Source organism: Macrobrachium nipponense, chromosome 8 (genome assembly GCF_015104395.2).
Source record: "Macrobrachium nipponense isolate FS-2020 chromosome 8, ASM1510439v2, whole genome shotgun sequence".
NCBI classification, from domain to species: Eukaryota; Metazoa; Arthropoda; class Malacostraca; order Decapoda; family Palaemonidae; genus Macrobrachium; species Macrobrachium nipponense.
In genome coordinates, this window is record NC_087203.1 from 66,632,904 (window position 1) to 66,660,665 (window position 27,762).

Below are 27,762 nucleotides of genomic sequence, written 5' to 3' on the forward strand. Positions count from 1 at the left end.
GTGACCGAAAGTACCACACTAAGGTCATGTATTGGAGCGCGCCCCCTAAACCGACAGCGGAGGGCGCACGGGGCCGCCGGGTCCATCAGCAGTAAGGGCGCGCATTCTCCCTCCTCCACCTGTACCTCGTCATGTCGAGTGGAAAAAAATGCAAGACTCTTCTATGGGGAGGAGGAAGAAAACAATAAAAAAAAAGAACTAGAACGAAGAGTCCAGGAATGTTAACGAAGGAGGAGTTATTCTGTTTATTTTTTGATATTTTAGTTTTATTATTTATTACAATTTTTTATATATCTGAATGTGTGCATGATAAAATAATAATAAGACATTTCATTGTATGCGAAAAGAGAAGTGTCACCTGCATTCCTTTTATTTATGTATTGGTACCAGAATCGAAGAATGTAATATATATATTTTTTCTATATATATATATATATATATATATATATATTATATATATATATATATATTATATACATATACACACATATATATATATATATATATATATATATATTATCATATATATATATATATATATATATATATATATATATATATATATATATATATATATATAAATATATATATAATAGATAATATTAGATATCTATATATATATATCTATATATAATATATATATATATATATATATATATATATATATATATATATATATATATATATATATATATATATGTATATGTATATATATATATATATATATATATATATATATATATATATATATATATATATATATACATATATATATATATATGGTATATATATATTATAAATATTTTTTGGGGGGTAAGCAAAAATTACTACAGTTTTAGTAATATTCAATCATTGACCTTCACTTTAAAACAAATTGCAAGTCTCTAGAACAATATCTCGATTTATGGTGAATATTTGAAAAAAATATTTTTATTCCCTCCGCGCGCGCCGTTTCTCGGCAGCGGAATCCTCCGAAATCGCTGCCGATTCTCGCAGCGAATCTCCGAAATGCGTATTGGTCACATTTCTCCTAATATTTTTGTGCCTTTTCATATTACGCTTATTTTAAAGGTTTTTATATATGGAAATGTGCGCAAAAACATGCACAATATAACAAAAAAAATATTGGAAGGTTGTAGCATTTCTCCATTTTTTTTGAAATATTTGCATATAAAGTACGATAAGTACAAAAAAAACTACGATTGGTCAACTTTGACGTCAACCCGAAAAGGTCAAAAAACGCATTTATTATAACATAAAATCTTACAGTCTAGTAATATTCAATCATTTATTTTCATTTTAAAACAAATTGCAAGTCTCTAGAACAATATCTCGATTTATGGTGAATTTTGAAAAAAAAATTTTTTTCCCTCCGCGCGCCGATTCTCGGCCAAAAATCTCGGAAACGCATAGGTACATTCTCCTAAAATTTGAGCCTTTTCATATTACGCTTTTGTTTTTTTAGAGGTTATATATGGAAATTGTGCGCAAAAAAACATGGCCACAATATAACAAAAATTATTGGAAGTTGTAGCATTTCTCATTTTTTTTATATTTGCATATAAAAAAAAAATTTAAACAAAAATTCGACATTCGGTCAACTTAAACTCGTTCGAAATGGTCGAAAACTGCATTTGTAAGCTAAAACTCTTACAGTATCGTAATATTCAATCATTTTCCTTCATTTTGAAACAAATTGCAAGTCTCTATAACAATATTTTGATTTATGGTGAATTTTTTAAAAAATATTTTTTTTACGTCCGCGCGCTACGAATTCATGCATCATTTTGTGATAATATTTTCTCTGTGTTGCTTTTATCGTTTTACAATGTGTTATATATCAAAATGATCGCAATTTAGTGCACATTACAACGAAAAAAAAAGTAACTTGTTACCTCTAACCGTTTGGCGCACAGCGCGATTTGAATACAATTATATATGAAATTTCGTTTTTGCGCTATCATATATCGCATTATTTATATATGATAATGATAATTTTTTTTCATTTCTGATGGTTGCATACTAAACTTCAAGCAATGACAAAAAAAGGAGCCAAAAATGAACTCTTAATCTTGAAAACTAAGCGCGCTGTGATTTTTTGAAAAAAATATTTTTTCCGCTTCCGCGCTCACTCTCAAACCCCTCCGGCACACGGGAGTCATTTTTTTATTTACCGCTTATGATTTTAGCCTCTGACCTTTGGTTTTGTAACGCCAGGGCGATTAATCCAGAAAATAACCATTTTTCAAATTCTATCTCCTCCCTTGATATTTAAAATTAAGACCAGGGATTACTACCATATATAGACCTGATGTAGACCTCCAATCAAATGAAGAATTTTTTTTCTGAAAGGTATTTTTTTGCTAGATATGAATTTTTCATTATGGTAAAAAAATAAACTCTATAAATCAGGAAAATAAAATTGATAAAAAAAGGACGAAACAAAAATTGGAAAAGAGGTGATTGTTCTATAATGTCTTTCTAAGTTATATGCCAAATTTCAGTGCAATAGCTTTAAAACTAAGGGAGAAGTTAGAATTTGAAGGTCAATAAACCCTTAAACGCCGAAGCGGTATAATAAAAATCGTCTCCCGTATGCCGAGGGGGTCTCAGAGTGAGCGCCAAAGTGGAAAAAATATTTTTTTCAAAAAATCACAGCGCACTTAGTTTTCAAGATTAAGAGTTTTTTTTTTTTTTGGTTCCCTTTTTTGTCATTGCCTGAAGTTTAGTATGCAACCATCAGAAATGAAAAAAAATATCATTATCATATATAAATAATGCGATATAGCGCGAAAACAAAATTTCATATATGATTATATTCAAATCGCGCTGTGAGCAAAACGGTTAAAGCTAACAAGTTAATTTTTTTTAGTTGTATTGTACACTAAATTGCGATCATTTTGGTATATAACACATTGTAAAATGATCAAAGCAACACAGGGAAAATATTATCACAATATGATGCATGAATTCGTAACGCGCGGACGTAAAAAAAAATGTTTTTTTTTTAAATTCACCATAAATTTAAATATTGTTCTAGAGACTTCCAATTTGTTTCAAAATGAAGATAAATGATTGAATATTACTATACTGTAAGAGTTTTAGCTTACAATTGCAGTTTTCTACCATTTTGGACGAGTTAAAGTTGACCAAATGTCAATTTTTTTTATAAATTTTTTTTATATGCAAATATTTCTAAAATGAGAAAAGCTACTACCTTCAATTATTTTTTGTTGTATTCTACATGAAATTGCGCACATTATAATATTTAAAAATTATGAAACGGAGCAAATATTCCGAGAATGCGACGTACGCATTTCGGAGATTTGCAGTAGAGAATCCGCGAGCGGAGGGAAGGAATGTTTTTTTTTTAAAATCACCATAAATCTAAATATTGTGCTAGAGACTTCAAATTTGTTTCCAAATGAAGATAAATGACTGAATATTACTAGACTGTAAGAGTTTTAGCTTACAATTGCGTTTTTCGACCATTTCGGTAGAGTCCAAGTTGACTGAAGGTTGAAATTTTGGCACTTATCGTTTTTTATATGAAAATATTTTAAAACTGATAATAGCTACAACCATGGGTTGTTTTTAGTTGTATTGTGCATGAAATTGCGCACATTTCAAAATATAAAACTTTATGTAACGGCAAATTTAAAATGGTGCAAACATTACGACAATCGCACAAAAAATTTATCGGAAGAGTTACCGTGCAGACGTAAGGAAAAAGATTTTTTCATAAATTGACCATAAATCGAAATATTGTGCCAGAGACTTCCAATTTGTCGCAAAATGAAGGTAAATGATTGCATATTACTAAAATATAAGAGTTTTAGCTTACAATTGCGTTTTTCAACCATTTCAGTAGTCAAAGTTGACCGAAGGTTGAAATTTTGGCACTTATCGTTATTTATATGAAAATATTTCAAAACTGATAAAAGCTACAATCATGAGTATTTTTCCGTTGTATTCTACATGAAATTGCGCACATTTGCATATATAGTACTCCATGTAACGGCTAATTTAAAATGGTGCAAAAATTATGTCAAAGTGACAAAATAATTACTGAGATGTGTCACTGATACTTTTTAGTGCGATAAGAAAGAAATTCGCGCTTGCGCGCCTGCGTAAACATTGTAAACAAAACAACACCTTGATCCGTGAACTCCCAGCATCCCCCAAGGCACGTGATTCAAAAGTTTTCGGCTGGTAGGCCTATAAGTATTTTTCAGCGAATTTTTAAAAAAACTTTTCTATGTCGACGTTAAATACGTCCAATCGGCACCCGACAGACAATTTATCTCGACGTAAAATACGTCCAATCGGCGTTAAAGGGTAAATATAGTTTTGAGATACGGGCATTCAAAGTTTTCCTTTGTATTTTTATAAAGACAAGGTTAATAAATAATTATTATTATGAATGTACAGTGGTACCTCGAGATACGAAATTAATCCGTTCCGAGGCGCCTTTCGTATCTTTGACCATATTTTACATGTAAAATGGCTAATCCGTTCCAAGCCCTCCAAAAACACCCCAGTAAATTTCATAATAAAGCTAAATTGACCTATATACAATGAAATACTACAACAATTTGGACCATTCAATACCTAAATTAATAACGTACTGCTCATCACCTGTAAATAAAGTGTATTAGTATACATGGTATACAAGAAATACTGTACGTATGTAGTAAAATGTGGAAGCTTACCTTTCAAGTAAGGCTATCTCCGAAAGTGGCGACAGGAGGAGGACAAAAGGCAGATACGTACGTACGTACGTACACTTAACTTTACGAAACATAAAAAAATTTAAGGAAAACTAAACTAAAATTTACAAAACACATTAACAAAACTGTAAAACTTAACTTTACAAAAAACTAAAATTAAAAAAAAATCCTTTTTTATTTTTAATGTTTTTTTTTTATTTTTTTTTAGATTTGTAATTTTTTTTTTACTTTTTTATACTTTACGTTGTTTTTTTTTTGTGGGGTTTTTTTTTTTTTTTTTTTTTTTTTTTTTTTTTTTTTTAGTTCACTTGGTTCTTCCTTTTTACTTACTCCTGCTAATACTAAAGGCCTCTTTAAAAAATAACTATCCAAGGAAGATTGCTTCTGCCTACTTTTCACAATGTTCCTGAAACGACTCGGGCAAATGTCATCGAACTGCGCAAGCATACGACCTGTGTGAGCCTTTTCGGGGTATCTTTTTTTCTACAATCGATTGCACTTTATGAAAAGCGGCTAGAACATCCTTAATTTCTGCCGTTGTCATAGGGTTGTCCTCCTCCTCCTCGCCGCTGCTAGAGAACTCCTCTTGAACGACGTTATGTTGCATGGCCTCCAACTCCTTCAGGTCATCTGTCATAAGATCCTCTTGGTGCTCCTCGAGAAGGTCGTTGATGTCCTCGTCGACGACCAGCCCCATGGACTTGCCGAGTGCAACGATCTCGTCAAGATCTGGTTCTAAAACAGTTTCAGGATCGTCAACTGTTTCTGAATCTGCAGCACCAGCTTCGCCCACATCGAATCCCTCGAAGTCTCGGGTGGATACGGCATCAGGCCAGAGTTTCCTCCATGAGGAATTCAAGGTTCTCCTCGAAACCCCCTCCAAGCTTGGTCGATGAGTCGGATGCATATGACGATGTCGAAATGCTCCTTCCAAAATTGACGCAAGGTGAGGTGAGGTTTGTGGTATTGGTGATGTCAAAACATCTCTTGAAAAGATGTATCGTATACAGCTTCTTAAAGTTCGATATCACTTGCTGGTCCATGGGCTGGAGGAGAGGGGTGGTGTTAGGCGGAAGATAAAGAATCTTTATGAAGGAATACTCCGCTAGGATATCTTCCTCGAGGCCAGGAGGGTGGGGAGGGGCATTGTCCAACACCAGCAGACATTTCAGAGGGAGGCGCTTCTCTCCCAAGAATTTCTTCACTGTCAGGCCGAAACACAGATTTACCCACTCGGTGAACAAAAGCCTCGTTACCCAGGCTTTTGCATTAGCCCTCCACATCAATGGAAGCTTCTCCTTAAGCACTTTGTGGGCCTTGAAGGCTCGAAAAGTCTCGGAATGATACACCAGTAGGGGCTTCACCTTGCAATCCCCACTGGCGTTTGAACAAAGTGCGAGCGTAAGCCTGTCTTTCATAGGCTTATGCCCAGGTAGCTTCTTCTCTTCCTCCGTTATGTACGTCCGACGAGGCATTTTTTTTTCCAAAAAAGGCCAGTCTCATCACAGTTGAAGACTTGCTGAGAACTGTAGCCTTCCTTGATCATCATCTCGTTGAACGTCTTTTTAAAGGCTTCAGCCGCTTTCGTGTCCGAGCTGGCAGCCTCCCCATGCCGCACCACCAAATGGATACCAGTCCGTTTATGGAATTTCTCGAACCACCCATGGGAAGCCTTAAACTCTGGGGTTGGCGTTGATGTCCCTTCTCCTCCGTCGTCTTCCGCCTGAGCAATCAAATCGCCAAAAATAGCACTGGCCTTGTGGCAGGTTGCCGTCTCCGTTATCGTATCGCCGGCGATTTCTTTGTCTTTTATCCAGACAAGAAGCAGACGTTCCATCTCGTCGTGCACCTGGGTCCTCTTGCTGGACAAAATAGTGATGCCCTTGGAAGGTGTAGCTGCTTTGATGACATCCTTCTGCTTAAGGATGGTGCCTATTGTCGACGGATTTCGGCCGTATTCCTTGGCGATCACACTCAATCTCATACCAGCTTCATACTTCTTGATAATCTCCATCTTTGTCTCCAAAGAGAGCATTCGCTTCTTTCCATGAATTTCAACTTTCTTGGGACCCGTGACTACGTTATACTGTACGTAATTTACATATAAGTAGAGTAAAGTTTTCACACAACACGATAAAGTACGTATACTGCAACGAAATCACTAACGAATTTCCGTTAATAAATGAAATCATTAGACCGAATGAATACCGCGTGCGTACAATACAGATGATGCCGTGCAGTGGCCGAAGAAGCACGCCGCTACATAGATGCATCATGGGAGGGATGCTGACCAATAGGAGAGAAGGATCTCATGGTGGTGACTAGCATCAGGAACCAATGGGAGAGCAGGAGGATGGTGGCGAGTCTACTCAGTTGGCGGCGCACGAGTTTCAAAATTGTTATCGGTGGTTCGGGCGAATCTCGGACTTTACAGAAACCTTTCGTATCTTGAAAACTTTTCGTATATAGCCGTTAAATTTTTCGTGTTAGCTTTCGTATCTCGAGTTTTTCGTAAGTTGATCCTTTCATATCTTGAGGTACCACTGTATATTTCTTTTTTTGGTATTAATAAACCAAAACTATGTTATTTATCATTATTTAATCATAAATGATGATCCCTTTGCTCATATGTCATATCCTGGGGCACTGCGTCCTTCCTATACAACTTTCTCTCTCGCTCCTTCACTAACTCGGCTTATTACAGCGAATTTTCTTCTTCTGTATGTTAGTGAGATGTTTTCCTTGTGTTTTCCTTTTTGGCATGATGAAATTCTTGCCGAAACAAAGATAAACAAACGTAAAAGCAAGAGAATGTCAGAGGTGAAACTCGAACGTGTACTCTCTTTTTACAAAGGCATTGTTAATAAATCATGATTATTATGAACTCTCTTTTTACAAAGGCATTGTTAATAAATCATGATTATTATGAATTTCATATTCCTTTTTGGGTATTAATAAAAAAAACTGTTATTTATCATAAATGAAGATCCCTTTGCTCAAAGACCGTAGCCTGGGTCACTGTGCGACGTGTGCATCAGGCAAGACGGGGGCCTTCCTTATTACACACCCCTCGGTCTGTCTCTTCACTAACTACACTAATATCGCGTATATTATGATATTTTGTAATCATATTAGAGCGAATTTTCTTCATCTGTATGTTAGCAAGATGTTTTGCTTGTCTTTTCCTCTTTGGCAAGATGAAATTGTTGCCGAAACAAAGATAAACATACGTAAAAGCAAGCGAATGTCAGAGGTGAAACTCGAACGTGTACACTACGTAAAGTTTGTGCTCGCACTGAAAGGTGGTAAGCTGACTCCCTTCCCTTCTGCGACTCATGGAATCTGCAGATGCCATTGTTCACAATTTCTTTGACAATAATTATCAAAATTTACGATAACAGGAGAAATATTGCATTTTCTTGTACGGATCAATGTTTTTGGCTTATTGAATTACGTTTACTAATTACCCTGTAACTATAAAAGTTAGAGGAATTTTGACGAAATATTTGGTATACATATGCTCCATTGCCATACGAAGCTCCATGAATTTTTCCATGACTGCATTTTTCACCCTATACCCCCATACATAAGGGTACCGGCTGGCCCCTCAAAGAAGTTAGGATGATGACAAAACAGCCAAAGCTGCCACTATCTTAACCGGATCAAATATATCTGTTCCAGTAAATATTTTTAACTATTTTACTACATCATTATATAAATATAACATATACTTATTCTTACTCCCTCTACCCACACTTGAAGCACTTCATCACCCCTTTCTTTCTCCTCCCAGTCCTCATCAGTAAGCCAGTCAGGACATTCTCATAAAAAATTTAGCTTATATACAATGCTCAACTAGTTCATATGGTTCAGCAGATATATTTTTGTGATACCATCCAGACACAGTTTGATCTTGGTGCTGCACATACATTCACCACTGCAATTTTATTCATACTTTTTTCTTTTAGAACATTTAATACAAAGACACGTTCACACTGAGAAAGCTTTGATAATTGGCTAAGTGTGAATATGGGAAGTTCAAATGATAAAGGGGTTACGTAAATATAATGCATGACTAATGGTAAGAGTGAGTACCTGTAATTGTAAAAAACTGAATGAAATGGTTCTCAAGTATTCATCTCTTTATATTATGACATCTCACCCTTTTGTTATATTTAGCAATGAATGTCCATAGGGTTCCACAGTTTGGGCTTTGTCTCTAAATTTAATATATTTACCCATCCATCCATTCTCAGTAAGTGACAGACCATGTGGAATAAGGAATGTGATAGCAATAACTTGAAACAGATTAAGCCCACTGTTAAATTTAGTGTGTTGCTCTTTATTCCAGAGAGAACATCATGTTGAACTAATATCCTATTCTATGAACTGGTCACACTTAATTGGATTCTAGAGTATCAGAAGAATAATCCACATGATCTAATCCCAGAATTTGTTATAACACTTGCAGTTTAACGTAATATATGTAAATGTCCAATTTTCAAACATTGTTTGGAAACATTTTGGAAAGAAACTCTGCCATAATCTTTGCCTTCAGTTAGTTCACTCAGTAAATTTTTAGGATGTAATATACAGTGGAACCTAAGTTTTTGTATGTAATCTGTTCCAGAATGTCTCATGAAGTCCGAAACGTACAAAATCCGAAACAATAATTCCCATAAGGATTCATGTAAATCCAATTAATGTGTTAAAGAAACCCAAAATTATCAACAAAAAATACATTTTATGGAGAATAAATATAGTTTTACATACAGAAAACAATAAGAAATAATATTAATGACTATTGAAATGGATGACTAATATTTAACATCACTCCTACCTTTATGGAAGACTTATTAGGCTATGGAAGATGGAGAGGGAGGAGGAGAGGTTATTTTTTGGAAGGGGAATCTCCCTCCAAGAGGGACCTATATGGGGTTACTTCTCCTCTTTGGTTTTTACTGGCACACTATCTTGGGTTATTTCCCCTCTTCATTTTTTACTGGCACTAGGACAAACTTTAAGTCACCGGGACCCCTGTTGCACAACAAAACTGTCCAGAGACATTTGTTTCTGGCAACTCTTTAAAACTTGCTTAAAGTGGAACATGCCATTGTCATTAAAGATGTTGGAGACATGGATTACATCTTTGTTGGGATAATTCTCCACAAAATTTTTTACTTCACTCCACTTTGCAAGCATGTCCTTAATCACTGAAGTAGGTACATTATTTATGCCTGTTCGCATACTGAATTTTTCAAACCAGCTTCTGCTGGCCTTACATTCACCAACAGCAGCACTTGTAAGCATTTTCTTACTGAGATTAGCATGCAACACCCTCCAATACTTTGCTATGAGTTCTATCTTAAATTCTATAGTGTTTCTTACAATTTTTACACATGGACTGGCATTTGGAACTTTCTTTGGCCTCACGATGGCTTATTTAGTTGTTGCACTCGAATAAAAAAGCCTAAAAAAACAAGCACAAAAGCAGAATGGGTCACGAGAGAACATGGGATCATCTTTTTTGGTGCTTGGTATGGAGCCTAGTCACTAGGTGTTTCCTGGAAGGAGCATTTCCAGGTGTGTGAAATCCGAGGATATGTATGAAACCCTAGTCAATATTTTGTTGGAAAAAGTCCACAAAACCGAATCTCATGAAAACCAGGGCTTACAAAATCCAAGGTTTCACTGTATTTATTTATTAGAGGAGCTACTATATGTTTATAAGAAAAAGTCTTTTGATCAAGATTCTTGAGAGTTTGAGATATAAATTTGTGGTTTGGTTATCCTATTCTTTAATTATAATAATTTACTACAGTATGTGTATTTTAATACACTTTTTTATTTTATATTTTTTTCTAGTTTTTATAATACAGAACAATGATTTCCAAGTTAATGTTGATACAGTATAAAAACAAGTCCAGGCTAGCCAATGTAGGCAAAACAGCTATGTAGTTACAGTCATAATGCATATTTTGTATATATTTTATATAATTTGAGATATAGACAGTCCCCGGTTATCGTTGGGGGTTCCATTCTGATAGCTTGACGATAAGCAAAAATCGCTGATAACCGTATATCAGCAATTTTTGACGCTGATAACTAGTTAATGGCACCACCTGTTAGGTATGTATCAGTAACATTACTTTATCATCGACACTGATAATCGGCGAGAAAATATTGCTGATTTTCGGTGCTAGACAAGCACCATAAAACCGGTCGTCAGTAACCACGGACTGCCAGTATTTGGTATTAATAACTTTCATATTCATTTACTACAAGTCAAAATGTAGATATGGCATGTTATAACAGGCTTTAATGCTCAGTGAAACACTTTTGGTATCTGCATTATTTATATACAGCCTGTTGATAGGTTAGTATGAAAAAAGGTTAAAGGTTGAACAACTTAATTTGTTGATACCAAGCCCCTCAGTCATATAGGACCCCCATGAATGTTTTGCATGATTGGGGGTTTGTATGAGAAAAAGTTGTGCTATAGAATTAAAGTGTTGTAAGAGTATTTCCAATATTTTTATTCATTTTTGTTTGTCATCAGTATATGTAATATTTTTTTAAATTTTGTTCATTTCTGAAACATTTTTGATTTGTTTTAATATAAAGCTTTTGAAATAAATCTTGTTTCTAGATACTTTTGATAGGTAATTGGTCTATGTTATATTTTACACAGCATGATAACAGAGTTTCTGGTGTGTTATTAGAGCTGCTCTTACAAGGAATTATAGATACCAGAGACTATGTTATGGACTCTAGAACAGCTGAAGATTGGTTCCAAGATATTCATTCTGCATTGAATGCTGTTTTGGCAAGTAGTCTTGCATACTCCCCACAGTTACTAAGGACTGTTCTTCACCTCATGATCAAGAATGATGTGACAGTTAATCCAGACACCCTGTGTGCAGGTCAGTATTTTATTAACTTTCTTTTGTTTCAGGTGAGTGTTTTGTTAATTTTCTTTTTTCATTTACTTTGGTTGATTTCTGTTAGGAATAAGGAGAGTAAAGAGTCATGAGATATGCATTTTGTGAATAATGGAGGTCTCCTTTGGTACCTGTTTGCATTTGTTAACTCTGAAATGCTGAATGAGACATTCCTAATTGTGATGTCCACATTCCCAAAATTATACATATGATATTCTCACCCCAAGATTGAAAAGTTGGTTTACTTCCAACGAAGTGCAACAGGAGCTAAGAAAGGAATGGGTTGTAAAGAACAAATTCTTGCTCTCAGAATTCATCAAAATGTGAAGGATTTAATTTAGATGGCGTCTATATCAGTTATTGGTAAGCAAAAGTGTTAATACATATAGGCTTTTACCATATAATTTAAACTAGCGTATTTACATTTAAAAGAAATGGAATTAGTAAACAAGAAGAAGAACAAGAGTAAACACTGAAGAAATACCTATTTTATCATACATATATATATATAATATATATATATTATATATATATATATATCTATATCTATATATATATAATATATATATAATATATTTATAATATAATATATATATATATATATCTATATATATATATACACAGTAGAGCCTCGGTTCTCGACACTAATTCGTTCCAGAAGGAGCGTCGAAATTCGATTATTTCGAGAACTGAATCAAGTTTTCCCATAAGAAATAACTGAAAATGGATTAATCCGTTCTTGACCATCAGTTATTACCCTAACCTTGCCTTTTTATACAATACATTACATGTAAATTACAACTAAATAAGTTAAAAGTTAAATAAACATCATGTTAAATGTATATTTATAATTTTAAATGTATAATAGTACACAGTATAAAAGAAAACTGGCCTGCGTCCAACCGATTGTTGACCAAGCGCCATAGGCTACCTAGGTAAATAGTAAGTGGAACAAAGTGTAGTGGGTAGGCATAAAACGTGTTGCTAACATAATAAAAACATTGAAAAGCAAGTCTAATTATTACAGTAAATTAATAAACTATTAAAATTAAACCCAATTTATATTAATCAAAAACTTAGGGAAAATTTCCCTACAGTAAGTCGGCATTTAAGGATGTAAACAAACCATAGCGCAGCCCTGGTGGTTCATAGCGGGACTATGGTAGTAAACAAACCATATCGTCGCTATAAGCCTAGAAACGTTTATATTCGATGTTAATTTATGGTAAATCTTATACAAAGTCGACTGCAATACTGTATACAAAATCGCTTGAAAATTATCTTTCAGTAAATGTTATGATACTAACGATTTTGTTTCATAAATGTCCTTGTAAAAAAGGTGCGTCTTTTACGGCAAATTGTCCAATATCAGGGCTGGTTTCAAGCTTATTGGACTTTGACAATTATTATGGTACTGCATGGTACATATATACGTACGTATAAGTAAAAGAATCTTCTTAATTTCTACAATTACTATACCATTACGTACCAGCATCTCTTAAGTTTAATATCAAGCTAACCTCTATTTTACGAGGACGCTTATAAACCAAGCATACAGATTGCGTTCGTTACCGCACACGCGTTACATATGTAAACTGTGTCACTACCAGATCTCACGTAAATATTGACGTCTTTTTACAGTAGACATAAAAGAATCGTCTTAATTTCTATAATTATTCTATACCATAGCGGCTTCTCTGATTTAAGCTAAGGCTAACCTCCTCTTTACCAGCAAGCTTGAGAGAGAGAGAGAGAGAGAGAGAGAGAGAGAGAGAGAGAGAGAGAGAGAGAGAGCAATAAATAAGAAATAAATAAATAAAAATAAATGAATAAAAATAAATAAATAAAGAGAGAGAGAGAGAGAGTGTGTGTGTTATCAAAGCTTAAGATTGCGTTCGCTACCGAACGGCACACGTTACGTATGTAACAGTGGTTTCACTACCAAATCTCACACGTAAACAATGACGTATTTTTACAGTAGACATAAAAGAATCTACTTAATTTCTATAATTAATGTATACCGCAGCGGCTTCTGAGTTAAGCTAAGGCTAACCTCTTCTTTACCGGCAAGCTTAAAAAGCTTAGATTGCGTTGCTACCGAACCGAACATGTTACGTATGTAACTGGTTTCACTACCAAATCTTACACGTAAACTGACGTATTACAGTACGACATAAAAGATTCGTCTTAATTTCTTAATTACTACAAACTTAATATGGCATAGTGGCTTCTCTGATTTAAGCTATGGCTAACCTCTTCTTTACCGGCAAGCTTAACAAAGCTTAAAGATTGCATTCGTTACCGAAACGCACATGTAACCTACGTACGTAACATTGCCTTCACTCTAAACCTAACACTTAAATACGTATTGCATTTGCTACTGAAACGCGCGCCTCAAGTGTGAGCATGGTTTTAGAATATGTCTACGCTTGAAAAAAATCAAGCAAGAGTGCTTGATTAAATCTTTTTTTTTTTCGCTCATCACTTTCATGCAGAGGAGAGGATAGACGAAACTTATGGTTTATTTTGGAGTTGGAAATGATGGAAACATTTTGAAGCAGGAAAACGCGAGATGCCATGTAAACACTTTTCCATTATTTCAGAGATTAACAATAGCAAAAGGTTTGAACATAGAAATCCAGTAGTAATGTTGGGACCCATGATGAATCAAAAGGTAACTGCATATAGAGTTGATACCACCGAAAAAGCAAACGCAATGCCCGCAAGGTGTACGAGACACGACACATGTTTGAATGTTTGAAAACAATAGCTGCGGACTTTAAACAATGCAGAGTGGCGTCACCAGTGTTACCAACCGTTTTGCTAAATTATGCTAGTCGGTCCAAGCAAGAATTTATGCCAAATATGGTGCAATTTTGTGCCAGAATTATGCTATTAATCTATCATTATCTCATTTCTCTAATACATTTGAGCTAAAACGACGATGTAATGGAAATTTAAAACATTTATATATTAGGTGAAATGATACAAAGTGACGAACAGACAATATTATAACTAATAATTTGTTGATCTTTCCATGTTAGCAAACTCGAATAAAACACCATTTTTCTTTAATAGATCACATACGCAATCACTAGTATACTATTTGATATGCAATCACTAGTATACTATTTGACAAATGTGTGAAGATCACACATACAAATGTGAAGAAAAACATACAAATTTTACTTATTACTGCATCATTATCATGCCACTGAGAACCATTTTTCTTTAACAGGTCACATACACAATTAATAAATGCTTGAAAATGTGTGAAAATTACTTCAAATATAACATTTTGATATTTACTGAAAAATTAAAACTAAAAAAAAAGGTAAACAAACAAACCAGTCTCTACTCAAGAAGAAAAACATACGAACTTATTACTTGATCATTATCATGCCACTGAAACACCATTTTTCTTAAATAGATCACATACACAATGAATAAATACTTGAAAATTGTGTGAAAATCACTTCAGACATAATTAAAATTTTGATAACTACTGAAAAAATAAAACTTAAAAAAGGAAAAAAATTAATTCTTTACTCACGAAGAAAAAACATTATTAACACTTTACTGATCGTTTGTCATGTCACTGTGGGTATTTATTTATATTCACAAAATTTAACATTCCTTACTTGGGTTCAAACTTAGCAATTAACTCATTTGTTAGTGCTGCTTTTGAGGCAATTTTACTATGAAGATACATATATTCACTATAGCTGTGTATGAAATTGAGGAATTTTCTGCATTTTATTTAAAATTTTAGTGAAAATACATTCTAAAATTGTACCTGAACCCTAAGTGTGAAAGAAATTATGCTAAGCTTCAATTCTTGGGTCAAATTATGCTAAAAAAAAACATGAAATTGTGCTACATTTGGTAGCACTGGCTGACACCAACTAGCGGCGGTTGGCGGAAACAGTTTTGTTTACAAACATCATATGGTTGGGGGTCGGAAACTGGTTTTTTGGTTGAAAACAGATACAAAGTTTATTGGAAATTTAGTGGCGAAATCCGATTATGTCGAGTTCTAATACGGTTGTGAACCGGGGCTCTACTGTATATATAATATATATAATATATAATATATCTATATATATATTATATATATATATATATAGATATATCTATATATATATATATATATAATATATATAATATATATAACATGTGTATATTATAATATATATTATATTGTATATTTATAGTATATATATATATTTGATATATATATATATATATATATATATATTTATATATATATACAAAATGTTTGCATTGCCAGGAAGTTAGCAGATGCAAGTAACAAGTATGTACTGTTGGCAACTGCTGAACATTGAAAGTAGTTTTTTTTTATCTATGCATGTTAATGTAATGCCTTTATTAGCTGTTTTGATTACATTATATATAAGTAAGACCCATCTGTAGACTATTCTTTGTGCAAATAGTTACACCTCTTTTTGATAGAAGGTGAGGGAAGAGGGGATAAAGTCAGCAGATGAAAGGTTTATAAACAAATGGAAATCAAGAAATGATAAGATCCCTCCTTGTTGGTGGTGGTTATGTGCACTTCAAAACCAGCAACAGAAAAGAAATAAAAATTTAATGATAAGATTTGACAAAAAAAATAAATATTTTGTTACCTTCATAAGAACCATTTGTATTTACAATAATTTACTTGCTAAAACTAGCAAACACTGCTAAATATTGTTTAAAGAGACAGTTATGGTTATATTATGTTTATTAAAGTATGTACAGTGATACCTTGTTTGGCAAACATTCCATTTTTTTAGTGAAATTTTCAAAGAAATTTTTGTGTTGTTTGTCGAACAGATACTCATACTTTGACTTGACCGATTGTCTTGTTTATACTTGTACTAGATGGCCTACCACGTCTTACAAGAAAACTGTAATACTTGCATGTTTTATCCTTTACAATATACAGGTAGTCCCCGGTTATCAGTGGGGTTTCCATTCCCAGGGGTATGCCGATAAGCGAAAACCGCCATTAACTGAAACTCAGCGATTTATGGCGCCATAATGGTGCTGTGGCGCTGATAACTGGTTCTTATGGTGCGCCATAAGAACCCTTATGGTGGCGCTGCAGATTTTATGGCACTAGACAAGCCCCATAAAACCAGGTCGCCGATAACTGAGTCTGCCGATTACTGGGGAATGCATGTATAGTTTAATGATAACCATAATCAACAAAATAAATAAAAGTATAAAGCATTTAACAATTAAATTTAACACTAAAGATGACCAAAATCATATGTCACTGCATTGATGCACAGCTGACTTGAGATAGAGGGAGGTATTATTGAGGAGAGAAGGAGATGAGACAGTAAAAACATTGTATACGCATACATAAAATCACTATATAACAGTTCACATAAAAAATAAAAGAAGGGATTTTTACAATAAAATTAACATAATGATACAAATGCAATACAGTAACAATAAAAAATTGAAAGGGAGTCTTACTTGAGTGAGAGTTCGGGACTGGGCTGAGAGAGATGGAAGAGAGGAGAGGGAGGGGATGGTGGTAGGTTATTGGGTGGGAGATGGGAGTCCACATCCCACTGACTTCCTAGCTGGGCTCGGATGATTTTTCTCTTTTTCCATTCACTGCCTTTTGCTTGTTTCTTTCACTTACACTCAGTTCTCCCAAATCACTTCTATTTGTTACGGTAAAACACCTATCGAGTGACGCTTGATGTTGATGACTTTTTAGCACTGTGAGAGAGAGAGAGAGAGAGAGAGAGAGAGAGAGAGAGAGAGAGAGAGAGAGAGAGAGAGAGAGAGGGTGTAATTGCTGTATGGATAGATAATGATTGAATTGGCTGTTGGTGAGTTCTTGGTTGTCTGCTGGTGCAGCTGGAGTTAGCTGTTAGAGTTCTGTGTTTTGGAGTCAGAATTGGTGATAACAGTAGTGTTGGCAGTAGTCTATTGAAGGCATTGAAAGTCAGTTAAGTTTTGTGTTTTGTTGATTTGTTGTTAGTTATTGTTAAGTTTGATGTTGTTTGCTTTGGATTTGTTGTGCCTGTGTTGTTAGATTTGTTGTGCTTGTGAATTCCTGTTGGATTATATGAGTTGTTATAGTTGAGAGTTGTTGTTGTTGGGGAGCTGTTGTGTTTTCTTGGTGTAGTTGTGAGTTGTTGAGGGTTGTTGGTGAGCTGTTGTGATTCCTTAGTGTTGTTAGTGGGTGTGTGTGTTAGTTTGTTGTGTTGTTAGGGATTGTTTGTGCAGTGGTCTTGGGTTGTGGTTGTGTTTCTTTTTTTGTTGTGTTCCTTTTTAGTTGTGTTGTGGGGTTGTGGTCCTTGGGTGTTGTGTTGTTGTTGGTTGTGGTTCTTGGTTGTGGTTTTTGTTGTTGTTGGTATCTCTGTGACCTTGACCGGCAGACAGCACAGCATAGCCCGGAGTACCTGGAGTTGGGTGAGTACATGTGTTTGTGTTTTTTTGTTCTGTGTGTAGGTATAGGTCAATTGTCCTGTGCATATTCTGTAGTGTAAAGAGGAAAGTGTGACTGAGGGTGAGTTTGGCAGCTTGATTGATTAAGTTTATGTGGGGGGGATTTGCCTGCTTGCCTTTAAGCTTGTGATCCTGCCACATTATTTTTTGGCGCCCGAACAGGGACTGTTGGTGCGGCAGCTGCAGGACGATTGGGGTAGTGAGTTTTGTGATTGGTAGAGAAAGTGAGGATGGAAGGGATGAAGGAGATGGAGAGGCTGAAGGAGGAGTTGCGGTTGGCAAGGGAAGCTAAGGAAAGATTGGAAGTGGAGAATGAGAGATTGAGGGTAGAGTGTGAGGAGCCGAAGAGCGAGTTAGAGGTAATGAGAGGAATGCTAAGGAGTGCGAAAGTGGAAGAGGTGAAAGGAGCGGAAGAGAGAATGGTTGAGAAAATGGATGAAAAATTCTGGGTAATGATGAATCCAGTGCAAGAGATGATGCAGGAAATGATGAAGGGATTCATGGGAGAGGGAGCTGTAGGAGGTAGGCCTACTGGGTATTGTGATGGGCCAGGAGTGGTAAAGAAAGTGAAAGAGCGAGTGGATGAGAGTACGAGTGATGAAGGTAATTTGGTTGTGATAGGTAAAGGAAAGAAGGGGAAGACACAGGATAAGGATAAACCTGAGGACAAGAATAAGAACTGGGTTGAGGAAAAGAAGAAGACTAAGGGAAAGAAGGTTAGTAAGGGTGACAGGCAGGATGAGACTAGGGTAGGAGCGTCAGGTCTCCCTCACCTGTCCCTTCAACCTCCTCAGGCTACACCGGGAGGAACAAGGCGAACAGGAGTGAATGCGCTTCTTACGTTCCAGCCACGCTCAAGTGGTTGGAGGAGATCTTGGGGCTGGTGAGGACGATGACGCTTTCCTAGACTCACAGAGTGACCATCACTGCTGTTCACGTGACGGTCCCGCTGGACTGCACATCCAGAGACCGGTGTGGGCTCCCCCTTCAGTCCTCTTGAGAGGTTTCAACCTCGACAAGGACTGGAACGCATTGGAGGACGGTATCGGCTGTCTCCTATCAGGTACACGCTCAGCCCCACCCAGATGACGGTCACAGTGGCGGCAGACGTTTTGCCTACAGTACGAGTTCCGTAACCCTCGGGAAAACATATCCTCCAGACGGTAACATTTTCCTAGACTCTCAGAGCGGCCATCACCGCAGGTTCATGCCTGCCCGTGACTCGAATGGGAGAGATCCTGCAGAGAACACATTTTCCTTAGTATTCAGCGTCTGGGACTGCGTTCCCGGAGGGACCTTTCGGTCCTACCGGACATAAGTCCACGTTGTTGAGGAAGGATCTTGCCCATTCCTTCTTGATTTCTACGGGAATCGGGAGGACCACCACCCGATGATCGTCTGACGAAATTCGGGGGGTTTCGCCAAATGCTTAAAATTCTTCAGAATTTCTAGCAATCTCCGAGTGTTTTTGTCATCTACGTTCTGCAAACACTTGGGCGACACCACGGTCCAGAGTGGGCAAGATGAGAATTCCTGATAATTGTTATTACGACAATCGAGAATCTTGTGGAATGCTCGAATTCCTTGGAATTTCTGGCATCTCAGGAGTGTTTTGGTTTTCCAAACACACTGTCGAGACAGAGAATCCTGGTAATTGTTATTACAAACTCGGGAGTCTCATTAAGCCATTAATTCCTGGAATTTCTAGCGTTTGAAGGAAATACTGCTGCTGAAGGAAGAATATCTCGGGAGGGGCTCAGCCTGGATGGACCTGATGGTCCGTCGCCTCAGTACGCTGTCACTCCCGGGATAGAACGGGCAATAATAGTCAATCCTCCTCTCTCTTTTTTTTCCCTTTCTTCTTGGTTATACCAGAATGAAACAAGGAAATAAGAGGAATTCGGCGGAGTTTACTCCTCGGAATTCGAACCCGAGAGACTATGTTTTTGGTTCAATCCTAGGATCTTACCGAACATACGTCAATCCGTTTAGGATGGATAGCACCAAGAGTTTGAATCCCTCTCCAGTGCTACTGTTTTGGGAACATCCAGTTCGGCTTGAACTATTCGTCTTTGGTATCCTGTTATCACCGAGAAGTCTTCTTTCGGGAAAACTTCACCTTCACTCTCTTCATTAGAGAATGAAGGAGGTCGATGTACAGGAACCTACAAATATACTACGTATATTTCTCTCACGACATGCTTCTGTTATCAGTTGAATTGTCCGATTAGTAGACACATAACTGTAGTTAACTCTACGGTTATGTAACCGAGACGATTAGTATCTTCTCTTAATTGAACTACAACTCGGGACTGCCTTGCAAGCCGCCCAAGAGTTACTGGTTTCGATTTTGAGATACTAGTGGTATTGTTTACAACAACAACACCACAGTGTTTGCCTTCACTGAATAGGACAGTTTTCTTCCCTCCCATTTCGGTTAAAATGCAAATGCTCGAGTGCATTTTTCTTGCGCTCGATGGTTCTAGCCGAACGCATTCCTTCATGGAATGGATTATACAGTGGGGCATCGCTTAGTCGCAGATCAGCAGTCACGGAGTCAGTCATTCACAGGTTTTTTCTTGGACCACTTCTCATGCTATATCGCTGGTATGAATCGCAGCATCGCGGGACAAACGTGTTGCATATGCGATGTTTATCGGTAGGCTAAGCCTCGGCTGTGGTCCGATAATCACCAACATACATGAAACGACTCACATTATGATATTAATTGACAATAAAGGTAATAAAACCATTCTCACCTCATATATTATTGGCATATCTTCATAATAAATAGCCTATTCTAGGTATATGTATGACGTTCATTGGTAGTCTAAGCCTAGTTGCAGTGCAATAACCACCAACATACACGAACAGATTCACATTATGATATTAACTGACAATAAAGGTAATAAAAACATTCTCACCTTATATATTATAGGCATACTTCTGAATGTAAACAAAACCAGAATGCAAATGGTAGATCGCTATGTTCATATCATAATACTATAATTTAGTAATAATACATGCAATTTGATTAGACAGTAAAACAACAGTTTTATTACAATGATCATTAGTCTCAATACACAACTATTATTCAACTTTTGCTAATGGATATCTGTCAATGTTACAACCTAATCAGGAAACAGTCTCTCTCTCTCTCTCTCTCTCTCTCTCTCTCTCTCTCTCTCTCTCTCTCTCTCTCTCTCTCTCTCTCTGGATCTTCTACTCTCCTCTCTCTCTCTCTCGTCTCTCTCTTCTCTCTCTCTCTCTCATCTCGTTCTCATCCTCTCTCTCTCTCTCTCGAGAAAGCCGATTGTTGACGTCATCTGCCATAACTATCGAGTGTTTATTGAGTTGTGTTTAAGTTGTCGCTGCCGATGTCAATGTTGGCTTCCAAAAGTGAAAATAAAATACATTTTTACTCATTCTTCATGTAATGGAGATCTGAAGAAAGAATCCCAGTAAATAAAAGTTGCAGGTTATAGCCGAGGCTGAATAAAATGAATAACGGAGCACATGCTGTCTCTTCGGGTAGACCAATAAGTCTGAGACATTGTAACAGACACAGACTCTCTCTCTCTCTGCGACGAAGCGTAAACGAAATACGTAAACCATTTTTCACCTTATATATTATCGTCATATCTTCATATTAAAAAGGCTATTCTTGGAGTAATTTCATATCAGTGAAATCAACTTTTATCAATGCGAGGCCAGCCAGCTGACGAAAATTGTATGTATGCATTTAAAAATCAAATTATGGTAGCGTTCACAGCAAGATTATCTTTAGAAATTTTAATAGTACTAGTCATGGTAGTAATAATGTTTGGAATATACGTAGCATTCATTTTCAATACAAAATATCATTGTTATTCTGGTAGTAAATAATAGTTTAGAATGATCATGTGTACTCTGCATTGTTAGGAGTTTGTGGCAGCAATGAAACAAACAAAATAACATTTTCCTTTTAGGCTACGTGTTTAGGAAAACATGACAGAATCAGCTTTGCGACTTTGTTTATTTTGATATTTTTTATGATACAATAACTATCATTTGTACTACTAACACCATCTTCACATAACTAATGTACGGCTGGTAGTACTAGTACGATGAGCAGATCTGTTGAGTCCAATGTTACTAATTTCACATTTTTAATGCTAGTTTTCAATTTTTGAGGCAATTAGCAAGAAAATTTTCAATCAAGCATCTGGCAGGAAAACTTGCATTTGTTTTCAAATACATCTAGCATACGTATTTTGACATCAAATCTGTGTAATGTTAAGTTGAATATTTCTTTTATTCTACTATATTTGATATATCACGTAAGAAAAAAAGAACAAAATCTTGCAAAACCATTTTGAGGAATTGGACAGAATAGGTTTAGAAATTATTAGGAATCGTAACGTAATGTAGAAGAACACTGTGTATGTTGGAAACGTGTTTGAATCGAAAGAGAGAGCTGTCGGTTGAAATTGGCTGAGTGGCATTGTTGTATATGATGTGAATTTTTTAGCACGTTATGGAGCAAAATCTAGCAAGAAATTGCCATTCCCATTTGGCAACACTGGCCTACCCACGTTTGGTTTATGTTGTTCTTGAAGTCGTGTTCTCCATACCGTACAAAATGTACCCATATAAAAGAGTTAATTATGTGGCATCCAAAATCCCTGATTATTTTACTCTTATGGGAAGATACCTAAAGGTCAGATGAAGGTTATTATGTGTAATATAATGTGTTGTGAAGAAGGGAAGAGATGTTTTGCCGCATGCTGCTGGAAGCATTATCTTTATTATACATCCGATTGGACTGCAAAATTGTCGCCATCTTTATCCATAAATCGTTGGTGATTGATTACCCCTATGATTTACATAATTTTGATATTTCTCTTACCTCTCTCCCTGTCTTTCCTTATAAAAGGAAAGAGGCCCACGTAAGTAAGTAATAGCACATGTGTATGTAGGCTTCTAGCTGTAACCCATAGGCTAGTAGGCTACTTATGTACAGTAGTACGTATACTACATATATTTTTAAGGCTAATGTTGTAAAATAACTTTGAAACTGTCTTGAATTTAGTGTAAGGTGATAGTTGAAGACATATTTGGTGTTTGAACTAAAGTAGGCAGTTATAAACATTGGAATAGTGGTCTTGGGTAGGTTAACTATTAAAGTACGTAGGCAGTTTTTGAGCAGGGTACCAGGATAACACGGGTATTTACTTATCACGGGGGATTCTGGCCCCTATCCCCCGTGATTATCGAGGCCCTACTGTACCTGGCAACTCAGGATGACAAGTTAGCGAGAGCCAGCGGTGTACGGCGCTGCCAGCTTGCCTGCCTCAGCCAGTAAGGCTGGCTCTCCGAGATAGTTCGGTCGGCTATTGTCTCTCGTCCTCTGCAATGATTAACTACCGAATCGAATCTCTGCCCGGCTATCACAGACTTAGGTCTCTGGTTGGCTGGAATTCTCGCATACGTGTATGACCATCTCTCCTGCATCACCTTTTGCCGTTGCGAGAATTTTCAGACAGAGATATCTCACTAGCCTTGTTATCATCTTTCTGTTTACCTCACGGTAACACAAGTCTGTAGCCTAGTCTTCCGCTTCATCGCACTTGCCGCTGTGATGACGCAGAATGATTTCCTCAGACGATCTGAGTTTGTCTTCTAAATACATCTCCTAATTCGTAGGTGTGCTATTAATCTTTGTTCACCCGAATTGTAGATGAATAACGGAAGACATCGCCTGTTCTCCTCCCTGCCAGCTCTGCTTCCAAAGTAATGGAAATGCCCTCCTTGATCTAGCCCATGAGAAGCGGTTCTTCAGGCAGTACAATCCCTGTGTTTTCATTACTGAAAGATGCTCCGCTTTCATTGCAAACTCCTACTTTCTCACCAAACAGCAATGAAATAGCGGTTTAGCATTATCAGACCTCTGTAGAACAATAGGGATTAAAGCAGTCTTCACTGGTTGGTGTCATTGATGGAACTTTTTTATGTTCAGAATCGTGAGAATTGACTTCTCTTGATTCAGCTGTGAAGATGTAGGTCCGCATTCACCTTAGTCTTTCACTAGCATATAGTATTGTTTCTCCTTAGTTGAGATTCAACTACTATGAGAACTTCTGTCTTGCCATCAGGGACCTCGGTCTCTAGAAGGCAATTGACTATCGTCTGATGGGCGAACAAACAAGATAAGATGATTTGTATGGGTTCTCAGCATAACCCTTCAAAAGGCGAGTGTCATGTGACTACGTCTCGGATGCATGACAGCTCACACTGAGCGCAGCCAGTCGGCAGCTGTGGAAGCGTCTGGGATCGTCATGAGCTACGCTGTGGACTTTGTATTGGTTGATCCAGATCAGTCATTACTTTGTCCTACTGGTGTGTTGCTGTACCCATAAGGATTTGACACCCACCATGGAGTGTCGGTGTCTTTCTCCGCTGCAGACTGCCATTGCAGAAGCGTCCGATGACACGTCTTTCTCCGAATATTACGAGACCGTGAGAGACTTCTCTGCAGTTGGATAGTCCAGTGGATGGGTACTTGTCATCACTCCGAAGAATATGTCGGACAGGAAGATAGATAAGGTTTCATTGTGACCATATTTATCTTTCCCTTGGGGCCTGCCCACAGGTCCTTGGAACCTCATTTCCTTGGACCAGTGGTGGATGCTTGCAGGTTGTGTTGGCTTACCCAGCTCCTTCAAGAGGACAAGTTGCATCTCACCTATGGCGTGCAGTTCTAGAGGTAAGAAGGATGCGAGAGTGACTGGCCTCTCCACCTTCCCCACCTCGTCCTTCCACTCCTATTCCTTGGGGTTGAGGATAGGATCGAACTTACACCGGCTGGTCTGGTCGGGATTGATGTGGTAAACTTACACATACAGCATCCTTTTTATGTTTCTTATCAGAATCATAGAAGCAATCCCGCTCCTTCCTCTAGCAAGGGGAGGAAGGAGACTGGCAATAATGCAAACCCTTCCCAGAACTTTGCATTAATGCATCTGACTCTAAATATTCTTCACAGCCCATTTTCATATGAATTACGATTCCTCACTCATATCGAAAAGGCCCAGAAGTCTGACTCTTGATCATGCAGCTCCTATACTCCAATCAAGTTGTCAGATGCAGGGCACTCCTCCTCACTCTTATGACCAGGGAGAGTAGCCTAGGTGTATAGAACTCCAGTCAGTTCTAGAAGCTCACTCATATTCCTCCCACCAACCAGTGAGTCTTCCTTATGTAAAGGACTGAGGGTTTGTATATCATGTAGGAACAAATCACAATTTTTGGAAGTAAATTGTATTTTTCCTAACTATAGAAACCTGAGGTCCTCTACATACATGCTCACCTCATGCCACCCCTCAATCTGAACCTGTGCTGAAAGGCAAAGTGGAGTGTTTACATCCGGGCAGGCTAGCCTACCCACCTGCCACACGGAAGTTACTGCTTAACCACCTTGTTCAAGAATTTAACGGCCGTAATTCCAGATATGCCGAAAGTAATTCCTTATGTAAAGGACCTCAGGTTTTTATAGTTAGGAAGAATTCAATTTACTTCCAAAAATTGTGATTTTCATACATTCAACTTCCCTGGCAGATATATACTTAGCTATAGACTCCATCGTCCCCGACAGAAATTCGAATTTCGCGGCACACGCTACAGGTAGGTAGGTCAGGTGATCTACTGCCCCGTTGCTGGGTGGCAGGAATAGGAACCATTACCTTCTAGAACCAGATTTTCTCTGTCGGTTGGAATGTAAACATACGTTTGCGGTTCCTCCTGACTTGATTTTCGTGTTTCATCGCCATCGATCTTCTGGGCTATCTTTTGCAGGGAAGTACTGGGTCTTTGGTTCGGCATACGCTTTTATTAACTTTTTAATGAATTTCGCTTCGAAATTTCGAGGAAAATATTAAGTGAAACTACCAAATTTATCGGTAGACACTCACATAGTTTGCAAGAAAGGGAATTATTAATATTGATTCATTATTACATGTAACAAAGGTTACAACTTTATTGAGGAAATATTAAACTCTAATTTCCTACTTTAGGAAGTCAGAAAAGCATATAACTAGATACGCTTACTTTAGAAGCTTTAATAGCGTTTGTGCTAACGAGCAGTTAGAGTATTAGCAGTACTAGTAGTTGTTGCATCCTCATCACCTTCTTACTCCACAGAAACTACAAATTTATATATGCAAATTGAAGATAATGGATGTAGCTCAAAATGTGAGCTCTTAAAAGGTAAGAAGTGAATATAGTGTTCCCCATTGCAGTGGAGGGTGCGTCTGATCGGCTCTGTCTCGCTCCCAGGTCTGGACCTCTTCCAAACTCACAAGCCCAGAGGAGAAGGATTGTCGAAAGCCGCACGGAGGTTTCAGAGAATCCCCACCGATCAGGCGTCCCCTCGGCAGGTTCTGTAGAACGTCCCAGACTGCCAAGTTCGCCATTGGAAAGGCGTCCTAAAATAGTGGAGGGTGCGTTCCGATCGGCTCTGTCTCGCTCTCAGCCCTAGACCTCTTCCAAGCTCACAAGCCCAGAGGAGAAGGAATGTCGAAAGCCGTAAGGAGGTTTCAGAGAATCCCCACCGGTCAGGCGTCCCCTCGGCAGGATCTGTAGTAGCGTCCCAGACTGCCAAGGATAGCCGTTTGAAAGGCATCCTAAAACAGTTTTTTTTTTTTTTTTTTTTTTTTCGTCATCCGAGTCTTCATCGAAAGGAAAATAGGGTGGAGTTCTGACAAGCTGTCGAGACCTAAAAAGATCGTGGAAATTGCCAGCTTAGGATTCTAGCCCGGAAAGTTTTCCGGAAGACTATCCACCTGAGAAGAAGAAGAAAGAGATTTATTCATTAAATCCTCCTTCCCCTAGATCGGATACGGAGAAAGAAGACGACGCTACGAAGATCCTAGGAGAAAGGCAACAGTAGATATCTTCGTTGATGGAAGTTTTGAAGAAGGATCCTCCCAGGAGAAAGGATCACTTCCTTCCCGTTAAGAAATCCCGTCCGATTGAAGTCTTTGACAGCTCGGACGAAGCGAGAGGATTTTAAAGAGGCGCCTGAAATGCCTGAAATGAGGCACAAAGCGCCTGAAACGCCTGAAACGAGGCTCCAAGCGCCTGAGGCGCCTGAAACGAGACGCAAAGCGCCTGAAACCAGGCGCACCTGAACTGAGGCGCAAAGCGCCTGAAGCGCCTGAAATGAGGCGTGAAGCGCCTGAAACGAGGCGCAAAGCGCCTGAAGCTATAAACCAGGATCTTCATCGGAGATGGAGTTAGAGGCGGACCGAGAGGCTCCTCTTTGGGGAATTTTAGCAGGAATGCCTGATTCTGCGAAAGGTGAAAGACATTCGAGGCCTGATCCTTATAAGGACGGGAGTTGTCGTACAGGCGGCCGTCGCCCTTCTCAGGATAGTCTTAATGCAAGTAAAGGCAAGAGCAAGATCAGCTTTTTTCCTGGCAGGGACTCAAGATGTCGCACAGGCGGCCGTAGCCCTTGTCAGGTTAGAGTCGGTACTGCTAAAAGCTCTTCACCTTACGAAAGGAGGCGCCCTCCTCCAGTTGCTCATTCTTCTCCCAACTTGATGGACAGTAAATGGAAGATAGATCGGAATTGG

The 27,762-nt window shown here is 37.5% G+C and overlaps 1 protein-coding gene across 1 annotated transcript in view; it reads left to right on the top strand.

Annotated features, from left to right (window-relative positions):
* LOC135222815 (DNA-dependent protein kinase catalytic subunit-like) overlaps positions 1 to 27,762 on the top strand; it is a 763,170-nt gene that overhangs the window by 696,266 nt on the left and 39,142 nt on the right. The window contains exon 47 of the mRNA XM_064261121.1: positions 11,422 to 11,653. Within this exon, the coding sequence (XP_064117191.1) occupies positions 11,422 to 11,653 (232 nt within the window). The remainder of the gene's footprint in view (positions 1 to 11,421; positions 11,654 to 27,762) is intronic.